Below are 23,540 nucleotides of genomic sequence, written 5' to 3'. Positions count from 1 at the left end.
CTACTAGGCTCTGTCCTTCCAGACCCAGACCCACCTAGTGAAAACACACAGGTGGATTACCTGGGCACACCACTCCCTGATCCGGTCACAGTCCCTGCCACTACAGGCTCTGTGAAGTCCAGAGTGTACGTGAAAGGAATGCCAATAACTAGGAACACTGTATGAAGTGTGAGAAAAGGTTTCTCTACCTCCCAGCATACCAAGGTGCCAATCCCATCCATTCATTAAGTCAGCATTTAAACAAGCGTTAAACAAGCATTTGTGAGGATCCAAGCATAACTGTTATGAATACAAAACTATGAGCAAAGAAGGAAGAAGAGTAATAACAATGCAAGCTATGACATCAGTGTCACACAGAACTGAAATCTCTTGTCCCCACGTGATCCCATCCTCGGAACGCCACCCTATACCTGTTGCCCGACCACTGTGAAGTTTCCCCGAGTCCTTGATGAAACAATAAAGCCATTTATAAATTCCAATCTCAGCTCTCATTACACCATCAGGCAACCCCTGAATGCCCAGAATGCTCTGCTCCCCAAAGTAGTCTGTTGGCAGCTATGCATTTTGAAGGCAACCAGAAGAGCAAGAAAGATCCTTTCTTTTCGTAATCATTTCCCCTGCTATGACTGAGAAAAGATGCTTGTTTGATGTAATTTGCCCCCTGTACAGTTATCCTGAAAAAAGACCTGGCGGTGCCTCACTAGGTGGTTAATGAAAGCAGTTGGCATCGCAGAAACAAGAGACAAGCACACAACTTACGGGTGCAGGGCATTGAGGCAGCATCGTTGTCAGCTCTGAAAAAGCCTCGGTCACAGGTGCACGACGTGGCTCCTTCCCAGACGGAGTAGCTGTGGGGTGGGCACTTGGCACAGGTGGCATCTGTGGAGAGGGCTTTGTAATATCCAATTTTGCAGGCTAAAGGAAAGAAGGAACAAACCAATATAAACCGCTGCCAATATAGCAAAGCATAACATCACCTCCTTGATTCAGAAGAAGGGAGACATTTTTGCTAATTAAAAATGGCTGGAGATGCAGGTAAAGCAACCAAAAACATTCATGGATTATAGTCGTTCCTTAAAGGACATTCACATTTCTGGTCAGGAGGCAAAGGAGCCATGTAGGAAAAAATTTCTTAAAACTGATGGTATCAATAAAATCATGGGTGAAGTTTCCCACGTGTTTTCTGTGCGCCAGGACCCTACTTCCAAGCGGGATGTTTAGTTCTTGCAGCACCCCTTTTCCACAGGCACTATTATTGGCCTTACCTTAGAAGTGAGGAATACCAGCTTTGAGCAGTAAACTGCCAGTACCTAACATGCATCTGGCAAATGTCAGGGACCAGCTTTGACCCCAACTGGTCTGCCCCCAAAGCCTGTCCCCTTCGCCACATGCTATGGAACCTGAGAGCATGGTCTTGAACCAACCAGTTGGAAGGGTACCCAAATGCTAACAAAACAATTGGTTGCTGATTACTTTCTAATTACAGCTACAGAGAAGACCAAAGGAAAAGGCCAACAAAAATAACCAAGCATAAAAGAAGAATTGTTAAGACATGAGCCACAATTTCAGGGGGAAGGTCTAGAAACGACTGATAGTAGGTTCTGGAATAAAATATGCTAAACATTTTTTAAGATAGCCAGCAGATAGTTTATTTCCTAATTAATAAAACCCTCCTGTTTCTCCCCTTCCAGGTTTTCAACACCCCCTCCCCCGCCATCCACACACACCCCCCAAGTGGCTGGTGCAGAGAACACGGGCCATACATTTCCTTGTGCACCTGACACACTTTCCATGACTTCATCTTTACAAACATCATCACACTGACACCGAAGACTGCCTTTACTAATGTGGAAAAACCCACTAATTCTGGGAAACCTCACAATAAAAAATAATTAATAGAGGCTCGCCCCCCTTTTTCTCTGCCCCTGCCCTTCACGATCACCTCCCAAACCTGTCTCAATCTCAAATAAAAATTGACCAACACCATCAATATTAAACCCCCTGTGACAAGGCCGTTAAACATAAAGTCATTTCATAAGACCAAAGGTAAAAAATAAAGTGACAGTTAACCACAATCTTTCCAGTATGATTCACTCTCAATTCTGTCCATGTATCACGTCCTTAGGATGTTTCTATACTACCAAAAAAATAGCAATTGGGAGAAGAACCTCTCGGCCACTTTTCCATCAGCCTGACCCACCAAAAGAGATGAACCATGCCAGCAAGCCAGCAGATTTCATTCAAATGAATGGAGAGAAAGGGATCCACAGAATTGCTTGATTCTCTGGGCAGATATGGCCACATTCCCTTGTCTCATTACTCATCCATCAACCATCCACAGGCTTCCCGTTGAAGTCTGTTCCTCTCCCTTGCACATCCTGCTGGTATTTCCTTAATCATGCTCTTGTAATCACAGACGGAAAAGGAGTTTAGCAGAAGCTCCAGAAAGGCACACAGTTCCTTCACCACTATTAACTAAAGTTGTTTATGGAATTTCCTTTAACGAGCCCGAAGTTTATGATGTGTGGCGCACCGACAATAAAAGCGCTCAGAGATCAATCTCTCCCTTATTTGCTTTCATCTCTCACTGGACCGGAGCATCTTAGAAAAACAAATTGCTCCGATGACTGAGATTTATGTGTCTCGAGTTTATACGCTTCACATAATTAGATAGGGTTCAACATGCAAGGTACTTTTTGGTCATGCTTATGATGGCCTCAGGGTTTGGATTAAAATCAGAAACCCCAGCTTCGGCAGGAAGAAGCACTGAGGGTAAGGCTTGTCCATCCCACATCAAACACCACAAACCCGAGAGCTCAGGAAAAAACCCACTGGGTCCTCTTTGTCACTCACTCAGTCACAGCCCTTAAAAGACAACCTGTCACTCAATGCTAGGATGGCCAAGAAGGTATACACGGCTTTAATTTTTCACATCTGGATGTTGAAGGAAAACTCTCCCTGTTTCTGACGGATCCTTGTGCACCCCCATTTCATCAGGCATCAAAATCTAAAAACTCACAATGGGAGCAAAAGATTGACAACACAGCTCATTCAAAAGCTCATAAGAAAAAGGGGATGGCGGAGGCATTGCTAGTTCTTCAACTTCCCAGGTCTATCTCCAGGTAAAGAATTAAATTCAGCATACACAAAAATCAAATTGGAGGATGTCTTGAATTTTTAAATGTTCAAAAACTAGGTATACACATGTTAATTTAAGAAAAAAATGAGTCTGTAACTTTATATATATATATATATTTTTTCTACATATTCTTGAAGGTCATATTAGTCTGTTATGAAGAACATATATATGTGAGTTAATTTGGAGAATACAGTTTTATACCTATTAGTAAAATTGAAGACTGCTGTTCTTTAAACACACCAACTATTTTTATTTTATTTTCCTCTTGGCTTTTATAAGCATGAGCTGAAAATACAAACTTGTCCTTGTGCTATTCTGGGCAAACCTTGCTACCCTTAACATATTTTTTTGTCTTCAACTACATTAAGACCATGCTATTAATATTTCAGGATTCTTAGAAAGGATCTCTGAAAATATAGTAGTAGTTTTTCATGCACACAGCCATTTTGCTGCCTACATGCAAAATGACCTACTAAATTGATGGTTCAGTACATTTCTTTGCTCTGCATGCATGGTTCACAGCCTCCCAGCATTTGGTGCCTGAATGTGTAAGTGCATCCCATATTTATTCACCCCTTCTTTGCATCTTAAAAATTTTATTACATCTTCCATTTTGAAGACAATCCCAGTGAAAGGTGTCTTAGGTATAGCAAGCATTGACATGTGTTATGATTTCCTATCATTCTCCTGTGGGTAAGAATAGTCACACTATATTTTTGAATGATAATGACTTGGTAAGCAAGCTTGTAGAGTGCCAGACTGTACACCCAAGAGATACCTTCTTTCTGCCGTCTTGCTGGTGAGTGTTCACTATATGAGGGACAATATAAAGGAGTGTCTCATTTGGCCTTTCAAATATGCCATTGTGGGAAGATTTGTTCACATGGGCAAGGCAAACTTTGAATTCACTTTCTTTAGCTTTGCCTTCTTAGTTAGTTCTCTCTACTGACTTTAAATAACAGAAAAAAATAAATGAAGATGAGGAAGGGAAAAAAACCCTCTTTTCTTTCATTAGCTCACCCTAACCCTAAGGCAGTTGTACAGGGTGGGGCAAAAGGTTTACAGCTGTGAGTATGTGAAACAGAGTTTATTTTTATATTATCATTTATTAATTATTATATTGTTTTCCATACAAAAATTGTAAACATAATTTTGCCCTACCTTGTATTTTAGCATAGTCTTCTGCAGAAGTTTATTTGTGGAATACTTAAATATAATAATACTTTTGGCTAAAAACAAAAACATTCGTAAGGTAGGATATTCAGGATTTCTTCAGGATTTCTTGTTGTATAGGTGACTTACATGAGGTGTAAGGTCCAATTTAAGGAACTAGTTAAACCCACTCTTAAAACATAGCCTATATGGATATTATGGTCATTTTTCTACTTTTTAAAGAAATACAGACAGATTGATAGTAACCTGTCTTTATATTTTTAGACCAATCCAGTTTGTATTTTGGACATAATAGTGAGTTAAATAAAATATCATTAAATTTAATTTCACCTTTTCCTTTTTATAGCTTTTAATGTGGCTACTAAAACACTTAAAATTATCAATGTGGGGTGCATTCTATTTCTATTGGGCAATGCTACCCTAGAGTCTTGACTATTAGGTGTCCTGCAGGCTTGTGGGTGCGTGAGGACAGGTGCGCTCCGGCAGGCGCGGCAAATGCTGGTGCTGACCGTGGTGGGGGGTGTGTCACCCTCACCCCAGGACCTTTATTCAAAACTTACCCTGAGCCCACCTAAGAGACTCTGCCTCACTTCTCTTCAAGACTGCTGTCAGCCAGATAGCTAGCTGATAAAAAAAACAAAACCAAAAACCTAATTTGAGCTAAAGTGCTGAGAAATAGGTAGTAATGGGTTAAAAATTACCTTCCTAGGTAACGAATTTGCATTTTAATATGGATTCTCCAGAAGGTCAAAGCTGAAATTCCAACAGTGGCTCTCCCAGGGAAATTTGAGCCCTTTGTGCAAGCTTGTCCTCAGGACACATTTGTCTCTGGGAGGCCTCTGTCCCTCCGACCTCCAGTGAACAGCACAGACGCTGTAGGAGCTCTGTCTCTAGTGTACTGGTGATTTAGTATTTTCAGTATGCTTGGAAGTCTATTTTAGAAATATCAAAGTCATCAGCCATTATTGAATTAGTTGTGATTAATTGTTCATTGGCTAGACTATTTTATGAATAATGTAAGAGTAAATGATGGAAAAGGAAAACAATCTGTCAAAGAAGGTTTCTGTTTTGAGGTTATTGTTAAAATGTCCAATCCTCAACCACCTTGGTAGAAGCTGTGAACATTAACGATTCTCATAGGACGGACAGGAAAACTGAGGCAGAGAGGTTAAGGATTGGCCCAAGGGAGGGTCGGTTTACTAACCCAGACAGTGAGCTTGAACTACTGTGCTTATAGCCCTCCTCTCTTGCTTTTGGAATTTACAGGGTAAAAAACGGACAGTTGTTACAAGGAAATGAGGCTCTGCTTTGGGCCCATCTGATTCTATCTCATCCACATGTAGCAAAAGAGGGCCAAGCACCAGGAACAACACATTGGCCCAGTCCATAGCTGGTTTTACTGATGTCTTAAGAAAAAATAAAAACTGGGTTTTTTAAGGAAACGTAAAGATCACTAAGGGCCACAGACATTTCTGTAAAGAACCAGATGGTAAATACCGGTGATTTGGGCTTCACAGGCCAAGAGGAAGACCAAGGGTATTAAGCAGGTATTTGCATTACAAGATAGTTTAGCTAATTTCTACAAAAATTTTACTGGTAAATTCAAAATTTAATAGCAATTAAGTACTTTAAAAAAAATAATTCAGGTTTACTAATGAGAAGAATGGAATTCTGATTTGGAGGGATAACATTTCACTTAATTGGGGTTGAAAAAGTATTTCCTATTATCAAATTGATTGCAAATGTCATCTATAAAAAGTGCCCTTAGCTCTCAGGACATACACAAAACAGGTGGCAAGCCTGGGGGGCCATACTTGCCGACATCTGATCTAGTCCAACATATTCATTTTCAAGGTGAATGACTTGCCCACCCTTTCTTCTAGAGCATGGGTTTCAAGTTTGGAATCCCAGGTTCCTTGATCTCTGTTACCCTACAGTGCCCCCCTGAGTTTTTAATGACAAAGTTTAACAAAGAGCACTTTCTTACCGTTGCTGCAAAAGAGTAAACTTTCCATCAACCATCTTACTGGAAAACTGATTTGAGTCAGTACTACAAAAAGCAAATCCACCTTTAAGTTAATTTTCTTGATTAAATGGTATACCCTGATTTGGGGGATACTCCTCTTCTATGTAGGGAGTGATTTCTCTTAGGCACCCCAAATTTTGCAATTATATATTCTGATTAATTTTAACATTACATTCTTTTATGACTTTTCTTTCCTGGGAATCCTGAACTTTAATTGCTTCTCTCTGTGAAATAAAAGAATGACACTGATTTTTGGTTTCTGAGCTACTAAAGCTATGAAACTAAAATAGCAGGTGAAATGTTTTGCATTTATGACTCATGTGAACAAATGTTGCCTTAACCTTCATCAGTGGATGTGGGTTTACTTCCAACCCCAACTCTGAGATATGGATAGACATGGAAGTGTTCAAGTACTTTGAAAGACATAACTGGTTTCTTAGGTCATTCTTAGTGTGGCTTAAGCTCTAGTTTGAGGCATCAGTTGACTAAAAAAGAGCCATTGGAATGATGATGACCTGGATCCACATTCAACTGGGATGTTAAGCCCTTATTTTCAGTAACAGCCATTCTCAGAATGGAGTGTGTACCAGGATGACATGGAGGCCCCAGGAGATGATCATAAGCTTGGATTGGGGCCCAGCAATTGGTCCTTTAATGAGTCCTCTAGGGCCATAGACAAGCTAGGCATCAAGTAAAAATTTATTTTTATTTTTAAAATATGTGAACGTATTTTTAAATTAAACAAATTATTGAGTTGCATTTTTAACCTTTTTTGTTTCCACCAATAAATAGACTAGGATCCAGACCATCTCCTTGACCCAGCCACTGTTTGATCCTGTCCTCTACACTCTATCTCTTGCCACTGTTTCCACTCTTACCTTGGAGATAGCTTTCACAAAAACAGGCAAAGAAAAAGAATGACGAACAGAAATCTATGCCGAAAATTGACTTGCTCTTTCAAGAACAGAATGCAGTATAATCCCATAAATAGGTGTGTAATTCTAAAATGTCAGATGCAGACAGTTTTCACATAAGACACAGTAAATCTTCCAGAAGCGAGTTCACAGAAAGCCTGCTAAATTTAAATTAACTTCATAAAAATTATTGAACACAAACAAAAAGAATGCAATGGAGAAATAACTTATTATTTCTCCTGCTTGCCTTGAAAATAGACAATCTAATTATCTGAGGAGCTATTTCTCTTTGGTGAATCTGGAGAGAGTCAACTTAAAGAGCAGAACTTCCAAAGCAGACAAAGATCAATAAAACATGGAAGAGAAGCAAAGTATGTAGTAGACTCAGAATATTAATAAGGCTTAATTCCGACGTCAAACACTTTCCTTAAAAATGGCCCCCTTCCTTATAGGCACAGAGGACCCAATGGGAGTGAATTTTACTAGCTCTAATCTTTGTATCTCCAGTTTTTGGCTGGTAAACCTGGGATTATCTCTCATAGGGGAATTTTTAAGGCAATTTTACTTCTAAATTTAGATATAAGTGGCCTGACTGACAGGACAAGAGAAGGGCTTCAGTATCTTTGAAAAAGGCATAATTTGCTCTGATCTAAAGCCCAGAGGTTGCTATGAGGTTTAACCACAGTGTGTTTAGAAACTTTTATTTAGTGTGATCATTACAGTTTTTTAATAAAACGGGAGTTAATATGAATTGTAATGAATCACAATAGAGCATTGCTAGAAAAAAATTAGTTATTTCAATGTGATAAGGGGTGACAATTTTAAAATTTAAAAAAGAACAAAACAAACTGTAATCATCATTATATTTTTTAAAAATATAGAGTTTGTGAAAGATTCCTGATTTCTATTTTAATCCGTGTTCTTATTCTCTCAAGATATCAAAAATTTGCTACATAAAAAATAAATAAGTAAATCACACATTTCAATATTGCCTTGATAAAACAACTGATTCAGGGAAACAATCTCATCCTCAGTGTAACAAATTGTGTGGGTATTTTTCCCTTTATCTCATACCTAAATATCACATATCAATGATCATGACTTTCTTTGACAAACTGAGATTAAAGAAATATTGGCTTGATTTTTTCAGGTTATCAACACCTATTGAAAGTATAAATTTGAGTAGATTGACCAAGACTTAATTCAATGACTTTTAATAATGTTTATAAGCTTATGACAAAATTTAAGCTAATCTTCCTTTCAAAGATGTTAAAGTTTACAGGAGGAAGGGAAACACATGGAAGGTAAAGAATCACATATACCCATAACAAAAAGAAAAAAATCTAGAAAAAACTAATGCTTTTAGATGAGCTAAACACAGAAAGTAGTTAATCATGTTTTTAAAAACATCTAATCCTTGCCTTGAATTTGAATATAAAATTAGTGAAAATAGATGAGATTGCTTTGAAAGATTTAAGCATGTGCTGCCCTAGGAGTCCTCAGCCCCGTCAGAACCTCAACCAGAGAAGGCAAGAAACCTGAACCAATCACACCAAACTTGATTGTCCCGGACATTTCAGAGAGGGACAGGCTTTTTGATGAGTTGCTATTGTCTTCTTCACCCTTTGATATTCGGGGTACAAAAAGACTATTGGTTCATTACACATCCCCTGATTGCAAATAACAGGTCAGAACACTGAACAAAGGAAGCAGCTGTTCTTCTCTTTCATTCCTCACACTACCCCATCTGATTTAACACTCGAGTATAGGCGATTAGCATCATTATGTAACAAGTTTGTCCATTAGGCAGTATATGTATTCATGCATTCAGCCATTCATATTTTAGCAAACTTATTAAGCTTGTACACAGTCATAATAATAGCAATAATAATAGTGTTTATTGAGCATGTACTAACCATTGAGAGGCTGGGGGATGGGGGATGCCTTCTTGAAGGCAGCTGACCACTGCTAACCATCACATCTTAAGGAGCTGTCTCTGGCAGATGAGCCTGCAGACAATCCTGGGGACCTGTCCTGCACACTGAACACAGACTGTCTCCTTATAGAAGGAACTAACAAGGAAAACAGCACCTGAAAAGACCAGATGACCCTTGAGTGGAAAACTCCTGAAGAAAAAGAGCTTAGCCAGGAAGCTGGTTCTATCACAGAGTTAAAATAACAGCTGGTGAGTGGTGGCCACCCCAGGTATTCACCAAGCTGATGTCAGAGAAAGACCCTCCTTTTATGGAGGTCCCAGTTCGATTGGAGGTTCTCTCCTTAACTCTAAGTCCATCCTATACTTCCTCAGTTTCTCTATTAAATATTAAAGGTTGTAAGAAAGACTGGGACAGAATGAAATATGTTCTGAAGCCAGGGCTAGACCAAGAGAGACATGTGTTAAATAATTATTTGATTAACTCCACTGCCTTGCTAGTCATTGTCATTCCAATGACTTTATAGCCTGAGTTGTCACAAATCATGATTTATGCAGCTGAAAAGACTGCAGCAATAACTGCTCAGTGCCCCCTCTTCTTTTTTGTTATGGTGATGGAGTCCGAACATCTCAAAAAAAAGTCTTTAAAAGACTGACTTCCGCAATGTCACAGTTATTATTAACAGAGCATTATGATTCTCTGCTGAGGTTTGTGACCAGAGTCCCCTCACTGCTCACATTTTGAATATTATTTCTTGAGAATTTTTTTAAAGAACTTAAAAATTCTGAATGCTCATAATAAAAAGTAACTTATGTTAACGGATATAATCGGGTTAAACATCTGTTTTTGGCATTGTATGTAGTGGACTAATGATTTTATACAACTATCTGCCAGCATTTAATATGTATGTTTGACTATTCCAACACTGCTTATGTCTGGGAGAACAAAATAAAAAATTCCCAAGGAGCTCCCCGAAGAGTCCTAGTCTAGACCAAGTTAAATTCATGGGGAACTTGCACCATCTGTTTTTGGTGAGGTAGAGGCAATCCGAGAGATCAGAGCAAGACCCAGCAGACTAAACCTTGAGATGACATCAAGAACTTCACTATTATGTACACTAGTGCTAATAACAACCCACCCCTCGCACTGACTCAGTTACACCCCCAATGCTGGGGGCATTTAATAACTTTTTTAATGCATTCTTAACACATCTGGTTGATAAATCACTGTCCCAAGAAAGCAGCTTCATTCGCTAGCAGGGATATGCATGTGTCATGGGAAGCTCAGGCACACCCACCTTGACAAGAACGGCCTGGCAACTTGTCAGGGCTTACCTACGTGCTTTCTACAGGAACACCTGGACAAATGGGAAGCTTGGAGAGCGGTGCCTTCACAGATCTAACTCCACAGCACTGGGTCAATTTGCTTGCTTCCATTTGAGCCCTTATAAATCACACAGGGCCGGTCTCTAGATCCTCCTTACAGTGTGGCAGGTTGGGCTGGTTCCACCCTCGGGGGCTCTGGGATGTTCTCCTGAAGTCTCAGCTTTCTCTGTCATCAGTTTGAATTCATGGGAAAGGGCACGGTGCCAGAAGTGCTTGCAGGTGAATTCCTTGTCCCTTTCAAGTGCATCTGATTTCACACTGATGACTTATAAGTGTGTTTATCTTTTGTGGGGAAGGATTATCAGTTAGGTCGGTAAATCTTTTCCAGGTATAAATTATAAATCACAAACAGGGATGCCAGGGGAAATATCAAGTCATCATCTGCTCGTTTGTCTACATCTCATCCCAAGAATCAAACATGAGCAATCATGACAAAAATTGATATTTATAAAAACAAAAACAAGACCACGATGCTCACATGGTCCCACAGTGTCGGGTCACAAAGGAGGAACAGTGGAATGACTCCCCTCTGTAAAATAGGGATGGGATGGCGGTAAGAGCTGACCTAAAGAAAGCAGAATGAATGAGGCAGTTTCATCCTGAAAGAGGCTTGGATTCGAAGGGGGCGGAGGGGGAAGGATGAAGTCATAAATCCTTCCCCCAGGGGGGAAAGAAAAGCATTAAAATTTTTGACAGGTAGGCGATCACCTCCATGAACAAAATGAAGCTTTTTCCCCCAAGGCTATGGCAAGGTTATACCGGGGATGCCAAAGCCACGGCCAGGAGTCCATAGCATCTAGATGTAGGTACAGGAAGTGGATCCAGAGAGCAGATGTGCCCAGATGCCAAGCTCTATGGGGAGTAGACCTGTATTCCAGTCCCAACATGTCCCAGTTCAAGGTTTCTGGGCCTTGGTCTCTTCTGAGGACACCAAAGTAAATAATTTATAAAATCTCTTTTTATTTATATATTTTTAAAGATTTTATTTATTTACTTTTAGTCAGAGGGGAAGAGAGGGAGAAAGAGAGGGAGAGAAACATGCATGTGTAGTTGTGTCTCACGCGCCCCCCACTGGGGATCTGATCCACAACCCAGGCATGTCTCCTGCCTTGGAATCAAACCAGCGACCCTTTGGTTCTCAGACCAGTGCTCAATCCACTGAGCCACACCAGCCAGGGCAAAATCTCTTTTTAAATCTCTAAAATTCTAAGCCTCTATTCTTCCGAGGATCTGATAGATTCAATGCTTCTGATATAGCCAAAGGTGTTTTAATAACCACTGAAGGCATTTCCAGTTTGGTTCAAATGGTATCCAGCGGATTAGTCCAGTACACTTACCTTCTCCTCTAGGACTGGGGTGGGCACGTTAGGGAACTCGGGATCTGAGCTCCGCCACCAACCCCGCCACGCAACCATGGGCAAGCAAGGAGTTATAGGCTTACCTAAAGAATCTCTTTCCCCCCATAAATTCATAACTGCAAATTCTCCATTAAACTTTCTCTTATCTGTCTTAACAGAGATTTCTGAGTGCTCCTATGTTCTTTTTGCCACCTACTGAAATCATAAAAAAGAATGAAAGAAATATGTTTTCTCTTTCCACATGTCTTGTTAAGCACCTCCATATGCCGGATAGGGAAGGATGACTGGCAAAGTCTCTGTTTTTGACGAGCACACACTTTAGTGACAGGGATATAATTTAATAGGGGGAACAAAACAAATGATGTGAAAGGGATTGAGGGTGGGGTAGGGAAAGGGCTCAGAGCAGGTGTTTATGAAAGGCCTTTCATAGGTGACACGTGAGTTAGGCCCTGAGCTAAGAAAGGGGCAGCACATGTAAAGGTTTACATAGGAAAAGTGTTTTAAGAAGACAAGGTTGTCAAGGCCCTGCAGTGAACATGTATTAGAGGGACTGGAGGAACAGTGCTGCCTCCGGGGGATGTTTGAAGGTCAATGTCAAGGTTGAGCTCAAAGAGGCCAGCAAGGGCCGCAATATAGGAAGAAGAGGTTAGAGTTTATGGTCAACATGGCAATGTGATTTGCTAGAGATTTTTCAAATGATCATCTGGGCTGCTGGTTGAGCATGGATGATGGCAGGAAGTACTAATGGAAGCAGGGTGACCAATTAGGTGGCAGTTGAGGGAGCCCAGGGAGAGTTGGTGGTCACCTGGACCAGGGGAGAGGCAGTGGAGCTGAGCTCAGTGGTTGGGTTTCAGGTGAGCGACATAAGGGACTAACTTTGCTTTTCCCCATGGTCACAAGATGTTCCTTTAAGTGGACTTCAGATACCAAACAAGTGACATAGGAGCAAATTTTTATTTTCCCTGAGTCTCTGTTCTTCACAATGACTCATGTCTCGATCTACCGGACCAGACTGGGCCATCGCTTCTACCGCTAATTACAGAACGCCTCCCGCCCTTGCGAACACAACAGCCTTCTCCAGGCTGGTGGCCGAGCCCTGAGTCCTGACCACTTACAGCAGAGCCACACCTCAATGGCAGCTGCATGACAGCACCCACTGACTCCAGGGAGCCGGCCCAGGGGCCAGATTCCTGAGTGTGATTCAAACCGGAACTAAGAGCACAGCTGACAAGAATTTGTCAACAGCAACATAAGTAAATGAAGAGTTATTAGGTTTCAAGTTGACATGAGGTAGCTGTTGGTGTGGGCAGCGCTCTGTTGTTACTTGAGTGAGGCCTTTACTTTCCTGTTTCCTCACAGAGCCACTTGGAACGTAATTGGGAGACTGCACGTAGCTAGCTGGTTTCCAGGAACAGTGAAAAAATGAGTCGATTGTTCAGATCTGGTGCCATTCATGCTATTTTCTTTGCCCCTGATTGCCACTGTGGTCACAGAGCCCAGTCCCTGACCTCCAGTGCAAAACGATCCTCATATGCAGCTTGTAAGAAATGAAGACACTCCCCAAAGCCAGTACCAGCCATCAGGAAAGATTCTCTCTTGGAGACCCTCTTTTGTTCCTTCCTTCTGCACAACTGTAACCCAGTAATAAACTGTGTTTTTTAAAGGCTTCTTGTTCATCTCCCCTGCAGAACACATTCCTAGCTCAAGAGCAGCAGCAAAGGGGCCTATCCTGTCTGCCATGAGATCTCTAGCACTGAGTACAGCATCTTGTAGTGGTAGCCTCTCATTGTATACTTGTAGACTAAATAAATAAATGAATAAATGATGACACAGTTACCTCTAGCATCTACACTCCGATGATCCTCTCTAGAAGTCTGGACACTGGAGGCAACTCAGACTGCCCTTGGCTGTTATCCAAGCCTCACAAAGATCATTTCCGGTTCACTTTCCTGCTTCTATGTTTCTTGGCCATTGGGACTTAGATCTCAACTTCAAACAACCTGGAAACATTACAGCCTTTGCGGAAAGTTGCCAGAAGGGAAACAATACAATCTTAACACAGGCAGGCAAGGAGGCTTGCTGATATTACTTAAGGGGTGGGAGGAGTGGGGAGGCTGAATTTTAATGCTCTTACATTTGAGTACCTGTCACTTGGAAGAGTAGGAAACCAGTGGTTCAGATCACCTAAAAGAAAATGAATCCAGAGAGCAGATTAGTTTTGAAAAGCTAAAATATTTAGATATGAATAATTTGGGGAGGAAAGAGAGCAGTGAAGGTTGGAGTGGGCGGGGCTGGAGGGGAAAGAAATAAGTCATATCAAAGGCAGCCTTGAGAGTCAGGCAGATAGGATAAGAGATAAGTCCCTTTGCTAAGTTAGTCACACCCTCCCACATACAATTCTCTTGGCACAGGTTCTTTTGCTAACAAAGCAGGCGTGTTTTAAACAAAACACAGTGCAGTGTAACAGCTAGAATGCCTTTAAGTATGGTTTAAAGGTTTTTTAAAAAGCCATCAAAAGGAGCAAAATATTACAAAACATGATCCATGGTTTAAGAAATATTAGAATAACAAGCTTACTAGGGCCCTATGGCCACAAAGAAAACCCAGGTTTCCTCATCGTACTTGTGATGATGCAGTTTCTGAAAAGGGGTGTTTGGACCCTGAGTCGCAAACAACAGAGCTGACAGTAACCTCAAGGCACTGTGAGGTGGAGGACAGAAAGGGACAGTAGACACTGAGAAAACACATCTCCTTTTCTTCAGCTCTTTAGGCTAACCCAGGAGAACGTATTTCTCTTCCAGCTACAGAGACACCCCGCCTAGGAGGCTCTGGTCCTGGATGGTAACGATGCTGTTGGCATTGCCACGCCAACTTAATCCCACCACTAACTGGCCGCTAGGAAGGGAGCCTTTCCGGGCTTAACAATAAAAGAACACTAAAAGATCTGTGCATAGAGGTAGAACAACTGCATTAACTTTTCAAATGCTAGGCGAAGCTAACATTCTCAACCCAGCCTAAATAAACAAAAGCACGTCTCCTCTATCATAACTTAGAGTCCCGGACCGTACCCCTTCTAGCTCTTGAACCAAGATTATTATTTTCTTCTTCCTCTGAAATTTCTGTTCCCATTACTTTACTGGCCATTATCTAGATTTAAGATTAATTTTTAAATACCCATTTTGTGTCACAAGGAAAATATGATGCTCATGCTAGTTGTCATGCCTATGTTTATAAATCTTTTGATGACCCCCACTGTGTACATCATGAACTTCAAACAAAAAAATAAAGAAACTAAACAGCCCCATGTCTAGCCCCAGTTTGTTCCTCAAATGCCCTACACTTCAATCAAACCAGACTGCATAACAATTGTTTTCACTTGGATCATTCACACATTCTCAATCACTTCGGAATAATAAAATTTTAACCTCTCTTCAAAGCCTAAAATCAGCCACCACCTCTTCTAGTAAGCATTACTACACTCGGAAATCAGAACCCAAATTTATTTTTGTGTACACAGTACTTCTATCTTTATACTTATTTGCACATATATTTATTTTCCTTATTATCCAGCAAGCAACTAGTAAACCCAGAGGACAAGCCTTAAACTAGACACACACACACACACACACACACACACACACACACACACACGCTCAGAGGCCATTATCTTATCTTGAATACAACAGATTTGTCTTTAAATAGTGAGAGTATTAAACTTACTGGTCAAGTGTTTTGAGACTTTTAGTTCCAGTTTCTCTCTCCAAAAATCTTATTTTTGAAAGCTCAATTGTAATCTCTGATTTTTCCCCCCTATTCATTGGTGACTCTGAACAAATGAAAGTCAACTGTTTTTGAAATCCGTGTTTCATAACACAATATCAACAAGTTTGATGAAAAGCCCCTTTACACTTGCACTTTTAGTATGCAGTACTCGGAACATTAAACAATCACAAAAGGCTAATTCAAATCAGTAACTCTTTAAACCATATGTGCATTTTATTAACCATAGTAGTATCTGCATATATTTGAAAAAATAGAGACTGCAAAACTGGCTATTCTATACAATGCAAGGTTTGACCTAGTCCATACAGTGCCAATCCAGGGACATCTTGCAATAATTCCTTTCCAATTTTCAACTACTCACATTCTGTGACCTACTATTGTGAATGTGAATGTCAATCAAGTAGCTATTGTTTGGTTTAACTACAAGCAGCCAAGTTCACTTCCAAACTTTCCATTCTATGAGAAAAGGAAGAAAGCTCTCTCTAAGATGAAACCAACAGTTCTGATTAGATGTTGTAGGATATAGAAAAAGTGGAATTGAAACTGGCCTTAAGGTTTCCAGATCAAATGCCTGAGAGAGTAGAGATTCCATATCAAAAATAGGAACTAGAGAAAGAAGAGTCAGTTAGGGAAAAAAGGTCAGGTAAGCAGTCATTGAATCTGAGATATACAAACCGAGGTATTCAGAAAGCAATTGGAAATACAGATCTGGACCCCAATATGAGCAGAGACAGAGGTCTGGAAAATATCTGTAAAGAGCTCAAGAATCATAATAGATGAGCTGTAGATTCAGAAAGAGGTCAGCAAAGAATCTTGGAAACACCACATTTCTAAGGTAGTTGGAGAAAAAGAAATTAACCCTGACTGGAGTGGCTCAGTGGGCTGGGCATCATCCTGCAAATCGAAAGGTCGTTGGTTCAATTCCAGGTGAGGACATGCCTAGGTTGCCGGCCATGTCCCTGGTTGGAGGCATGCGAAAGGCAACCCATCAATGTTTCTCTCAAGCATCCATGTTTCTCTCCCTCTCTCTCTCTCTCTCCCTGCCCCCCTCTCTAAAAATAAATAAATAAGATCTTTTTTAAGAAAAGAAAAAGAAATGAAAAAGGCAGGAGAGACAAGAGAACACAGAGTAAATAGGGGGCTAGCATTTACTAACCAGCATCAGGGACTTGGCCAGGTACTTTAAATATGTGATCTCATTTAATGCTCACCATTTGCCAACCCAAGCATTGCCAGTTACGTCCACTGCACAGACGAGGCACCTGAGAATTTCAGTGGCTAGTGTGGCATAGGTCAAAAACTGTACTCATCATGGAGGACCCAGGAAAGAGCATGAAGAAAACCAAAGGAGATTAGCATTTCAAATTGTCAAGGAGGACATCAGGGAGAATGAAACTCAGGCAGACACTTGGATAGTCAATGTCAAAGAAATTTCCAGCCTTTGAGAACAGTACCAGGGGAGCGAGGTAGGTGGAAGCTAAATTGTAGGTTTGGTCCAACTGATAAATCACAATGAATCAAAAAGTTAGCTAATGATACCTACACAATAACCAATCCAGAAATTATATGGACAACAGATTGTTGTTACAACAATACCTGTAATTACAGGGATTTAAATGCAATAAATATACCCATTTAACACCGGTCCCAGAACACGGCTGTAGCAGTCTCCCACACTCTGCTGACAGGCGTTCCACATCCGTGAGTTTTACCTTCTGAGAATTTAATCGTGTTCTTAATTTCTTAACTCATAAGTCAATACCCCTTGCCATAAATTGAAGATAATAAAAATTAAATCCTAATTACTAAAATTTTAACTGTCTATCACCACCTAGAATTTAAGAACCCTTGTATCACCAGCATGCCTCCCTCACTTTTGGAAACACTGGCTGATGGCTTGGGTAATAAGAATAGTAAGTAGTTATTGGGACTCTCTATGTGCACTTGTATTACTTCAATAGATTCTCCCAACAATTCTAAGAAGTAAGGGCTATTATTGACTAATTTATTTAATGAATATTTTTTGAGCACCTAGTATGAGTCAGTCAGTGTCCTAGGTGCTAGAGATAAATCAAAAACCCCTTGTTAAATTTATGTGGCACAGAGAAGGGAATGAAGAGAAACACTGAACTAAATATGTATAAAATGCCAAATAGTTAAAAGTGTTTTCTTTGGGGCGGGGAAGAGTATATATTTAAAATGAAAAAAACTGAGGCACCAAAGCAATGCTTGATTTGCAGGGAGGGCAAGGAAATGCATATGAAGTGCACAGGGCTGAAGGTCAGGTGCAGAGAGAATCAGGAGCAAAGACTCTGGCCACTCCTATGTGCTGCCTCCTGTCAGATGCCAACCCTGCTCCCTAGTACTCGTACTCCACCACAGATAAGTATTAAAACCACTAGATTCAGCCTGAGTTGCATGTTAATGCCAGGCTTCTGGAGGAAAGAAAGAAAAATGAAACTTGAGAAAGCATAATCACTTATGTACAATCAATAAAACAAGTGGTTAACTTCAATGTCTCTTGTAAGATTCCTCCAATGTTTGCCTATCTTTATGGAGCTTTTTTTTCTTTTCCCTTTGGTTAAAATGAAAGTAGTGTTGAGAATGTAGGACAATGATTAATTCATGTTAAAGCTGGGTAGATCAGTTAAGTCATTATGACCCACCACGTTAGCCTTACAACCAGTCTTACGTGAGAATGAATGTTACCTGTGCAGTGCAGCTGTCATTCCCTAATGAAGCCCATGTCAGTAAAATGAAAAAGCAGAATAGAAAAGACAAAGAAGGATAGTCCCACAAAGGCCTTTCAGAATTTCCCCAATGCTTAACCAACTACGTAAATTTTAAACCTATCTTAATGGCTTTATGTAAGCTGGGAAAATATATCATATTAGAAATATGGACTTGGAATTCTCAATATTTTCAACATCTCAAGTGTCAATTCAGATAACTAAACACAGCCTGGATCATTTGCCACAAAATTGATGTTTACCAGCACCTAAAACCTGAATTTGATCTGAACACATTTTAAGGCTATCACCAATGAGTTAAAATGAACATTCTCACGTTTAACGTGGGTGTTCCCCAATTCAGAGACATAAAATTAAGTTTCCCAAATAATAATCACATTTTTATAGCTTCTAAGTTCCTAAAAGTGTCTGTCTATTGCCTCAGTTATCTGGGATAAGTGCTAGGGATAGAGGAAAAAAAAAAAAAGCAAATTTCCCAAGTCTATAAATATGTAGTTTTATAGCCTTCTGAAAGAGCTTACTATTTTCCATACTCACATCAAATTACATGCCCATGATAGAAATTTCTATTTCATAAAAGAATGTGATAAAAATTGATGATGTAAACCAGACCAATCTGTCAAGTAACTCGGCGTTCACGATGGCCTCAGGGCAAAGCAGCTTCAAGCCACCGTCTCCTGCAACGTGCAGGCAGAGACAACATCCATTATGCTGTGCGAAACTAACCATTTAGATGGATGGAAACTAGCACTCGACTCAATGTACAACATTTATATTAAGTTAAAGGTGAATATTCTGACTCGGGGTCTGGCTGTTAGAGCTGCGGAGGAAAACAAGTTATCGTATGCTCCCTAAATTACCTTTCAGTGGCACAAGGTAAGGCAGGTGAGGAAAGGATATGTCCTTTAGTTAGTTTCCCCTGTCCCAACGGCGGGGATGCTCATGGTCACGTCTTTCCCATGTGTCATCAGTGGAGGCAGAATTGCCCGGTGGTTAGGCACGCGACCAGGAGTCAGACAGACTTAAATCGAACAATAGGGCTGCCTCTTCACCAGGACAGTGACACCTAACTCTCAGCTGCGCCTTCTTCACTGAAGTAGGGGTGGCATTGTGTGAGGGATAATGAGAAAGTGCCCACAAGTACTCAAAAGGCACTGCCGAGGTCCTCGCCAGAAAATATAAGCTTGGGGACTGTATCCTCTATTTAGAAGTGTTTTTTCTCGATATTCAGACTCCCTGAAAGCATGTTGTTAAGAGCAAACAAGGAACAAGAGTGTTTCTATTTTTCATCTTTTTATTTAATTTTTTGTCGCCTAAAGTATATATTTCATTTAATTTGGGGCATAGTTTTTAAAATAAATTTATTTTCCAATTATAGATGATGTGCAATACTATATTAGTTTCAGGTATACAACATACTAATTAGACATTTATATAGCTTATGAAGTGATCCCCCCTGGTAAGTCTAGTGCCCACCTGACACCATATACAGTTATTACAATATTATTGACTATATTCCCTATGCTGTACTTCACATCCCCATGACTATTTTTATAGCTGGCAGTTTGTACTTCTTAATCCCTTTCACCTTTTTCATCCGTCTCCTCAACTCTCTCCCATCTGGCGACCATCAGTTTGTTCTCTGTATCTACAAGTTTGTTTTTGTTTCGTGTGTTCATTTATTTTGTTCTTTAGATTCCACATATAAGCGAAATCATATGGTATTTATCTGTCTCTGCCGGACTTATTTCACTTGGCATAATGCCGTCAGTTCATCCACATCTTGCATCTGTTGAGCATTTCTAGGCACTGTGTCTCCACAGTGCTAGGCATCATATATGATCGATCCTCTTTACAACTCTGAATGAGACACTGCTTTTCCCACTTTATTTTTTAAATGATAAAACGGAGGTTCAGCACAGCTTCCAACTAGTTAAGTGGCCAAAGGGAGAGCCAAATTGAGGTTTATCACATTCTAAAAATAAGTACAGCTAATATATACTAAATGACAATGGCTTTGCACTTTACATACATTATCTTACTAAATACTTAAAACGACCTTATGGATAAGGAAACACATTATCTCTATTTTAAACTGAGGAAATTGAGGCAAGTAAGATTAATCAGTCAGTGAGAATACATGGTTAATAGGTATCAGATTCGGTATTTAAACCAAGGCACTATAAGAACCACAGGCAAAACACATCTAGTCCTCCAAAGCTTCTTGTCTTTCCCGCTATGTGCTGAGGAAATAATAGGGTCCAGGGTCAGGAAAAATTCACACACACAAACAACATACACACTCACACATGCACAAAACCATACATGTTTAAAAAGAGAAGTATGAAAATCCCCGTCTACTAATTTGTGTTAGAACATAAGAGAATAAACTAGAAAGATGAGGCAATTGAGTAAATTCAACATGCCCATCTTCTCATGGTTCAGAGGATCCTTATTAATAAACACACTCTACTCTTCAATGATGTTTCTGATTAACATCCAAGGACACAGGCACACCTGCCCTGTCTCTCCTAGGAAAACATGAAGAGGAAGGGAACAGAAGGATAAATACAAAACTACGACCCTGGGAAGAGGTAGCTGCAATGAACATAGTCCTCAAAAGAAACCCTGGGCAGGCCTTCCCAATCTCCAGACTTAGGACAACGGCTCAGCGCCACAAGACTGAGGGGTCATAGTCTGACTTGACACTCCACCCTCATTCCCACTTAGACATTCACAGCCAAGTATGGTGGTCTCCCCAGCCCCAACAGAATAGGTACACATGGGTCTGCTCAACCTTCAGGTGTATTTGGAGTGGTACAACCCAGAAGCCCATGCTTTCTTAGGACTGCCATCTCAGATCCCTCATGAAAATTCAACATCAAGATGACAGAGGTCAGTCTTGAAAATATTAATGGCTTATATTTATCCCATAACAGCCTGACACTGCAGATACTGTTATTATTACCACGTCACAGAAGACAAAGTTGAAGCTCAAAAATGATGAAAAAATTTGCCTGGGACATTGCTAAGTAACTAGTGAGGCAGGGTTTAGACTGAGGCGATAGGTCTCAGAGCTTACTGTGCTGCCCTGCAAACCCCCTCTTTTAGTGTCCCCTCAATGGCAGAGGCTCATGAACAGAGACAAAGGAATTCTTTCACATATGGAAGGTGTTTATACATCTTTCCCAGGCCCCACTCTCACCCATTTATTCCCTATTCCTCCCCCCCCACCCCCGCCCCACACACACACCCAACCCAAATCTTATCCATTGTTTAAAACACAGAGCTCTCTCTACCTGTCCCGGTCACTCCTGTGTAAATGCAGCCAAGATTCCTGACAGGGAGGCCTGCAATCCCTAGTAAAAGTCTGATAACAGTCTCTTAGGTGAAAGAGCAAACATATTAGCTTTACAGGAGAATGTACTCATTGACTTAAAAATACACAGACAAAAGAAGATAGAGCAACCAGCACAAAATAACAGATAAAATAATCCTAATTCCAGGTTGAATAAACCACCTTAACAGAAAGCACACATTTACCATTCGATTTATTAACAACAACGACAACAAAATCAAATAACCAGTAAACGTCTTACCTGCTCACCCACATACGATTTATAGCCACTTTGTTTGTCCACTTTATCCTTCCTTCCTTTGAATCACCGCGGCCCAATTCGAATACTTTTTTCATGGTAACAATATTATCTGATTCTTGCAGTGCTTGTTTGCAAATCATTTGCATAAACAGTGCCTCATTTATGAACTGAATCATCAATGCAATCCAGAAAAGTAGTTCTCCTGCTCTCCAGATTAGGGAGCTGAGCCACTGGGCGGTTACCCAGCTAGCAGAGCAGGAACCAGACCTGATGCTAAAGCCAGTGCCGCCTCCCTGCCACTGGCCTCAGGCCCTTGGAGCAGCTCGTGCACTCCCGTCCTTACCTGTCCTAGCCTTCTGGTCCTATGCTCTTCTGCACCATCACCAGATCTGCTATATCCCAGAACTTAAAATGGTTTCAAATGCTCACACAAGGAAAGGCATGCTCATCCTTAGCCTATCAGTTAGGCCCCTCTGATGGAATCGGATAAAGAATCAAATTAGCATTTGCAGTCTCAAATACAATAAAAGCAGAGAGAATTAAAAGAAAATCTATTCATATAGCAAAATCGAAAATGACAACAACAACAACAAAAAAACCAGAGACAGAGAAAATGAAAAAATAACCAATATGCACAAGAGAGTAATAGAGGTTCTCTCTGAGCGGTAAGATTGTGGGTAGTGTTTCTCACTGCCATACTGTGTAGTTTCTGAATTTTCTGTAATTACTGTCTATTACACTGTTGGACAAAGGGAGGAATAATTATTAAAATGTTAAGCAATGAATACACTGAAATGTCGAGTCTCTTAAGGAAGAAAGGAAAGGGATAGCAGCCGCTGGGGACTGACTTTGCCCAGTCCCGCTGGATGAAGGTGGCCTGCCCGTCCCGGAGCTCTGGGCTGCAAATGAGTCAGTGACTCCCTCTTTCCACCAGAAACTGCGACTTCTGGGAAACAGCCACCCTCCCTAAGGGTTGCCAACCCTCTCCCCACCGAAACACGCTGACTTGTACCAACAGAGAATGCCTATCTTCTAACACAAGTTTCAAAGATGGTTTGGATTTGGGCAGAGAGGGAGTTGATTATCCTGTAAGCCAAGCTAATTATTTTGACCTAATGCTTTGAGATCCCCCCTGGTGTTAAATCTCTGAGTCAAAAGCATCTGAGAGGTCATCACACATGGTCTTCAAAAGCAAAATCCAAGACGGAGGAGAGGGCACAGTCCAGCTTTTCATAATTCTTCAGTAATGTCACTAAAGGTGGAAGATGAAAATCAGGTCATCGATGGGAAAGGTTTCTAGGCACAATGCATGGAGCTTACAGACCCAAGTCAAACAACCTTTTTGTTCCTTCATTTGGGCAAGTATGCCAGTATATTTTCCCCAACGTGAAGACAGAATGCTGGAAACAGAAAAGGTGTTTGAATGTGAGGGCTGTTTTCACATGAGGAAATCCGACCTACCACAAAACCACTCATGAA

General features: G+C 40.6%; 1 protein-coding gene across 2 annotated transcripts in view; it reads right to left on the bottom strand.

Annotated features, from left to right (window-relative positions):
- Positions 1 to 23,540, bottom strand: part of EPHA4 (EPH receptor A4) — a 133,369-nt gene that overhangs the window by 72,583 nt on the left and 37,246 nt on the right. For both annotated transcript variants that reach the window (XM_054585618.1, XM_054585619.1), the window contains exon 4: positions 760 to 915. In XM_054585618.1, coding sequence (XP_054441593.1) covers positions 760 to 915 — 156 coding nt within the window. The remainder of the gene's footprint in view (positions 1 to 759; positions 916 to 23,540) is intronic.

This window comes from Pteronotus mesoamericanus, unplaced genomic scaffold (assembly GCF_021234165.1).
Source record: "Pteronotus mesoamericanus isolate MK-2021 breed Mesoamerican mustached bat unplaced genomic scaffold, CSHL_Meso_final contig_90, whole genome shotgun sequence".
In the NCBI taxonomy this organism is placed as follows: Eukaryota; Metazoa; Chordata; class Mammalia; order Chiroptera; family Mormoopidae; genus Pteronotus; species Pteronotus mesoamericanus.
The sequence above is the reverse complement of the archived record's forward strand: the minus strand, read 5'-3'. Positions and strand labels throughout refer to the sequence as shown.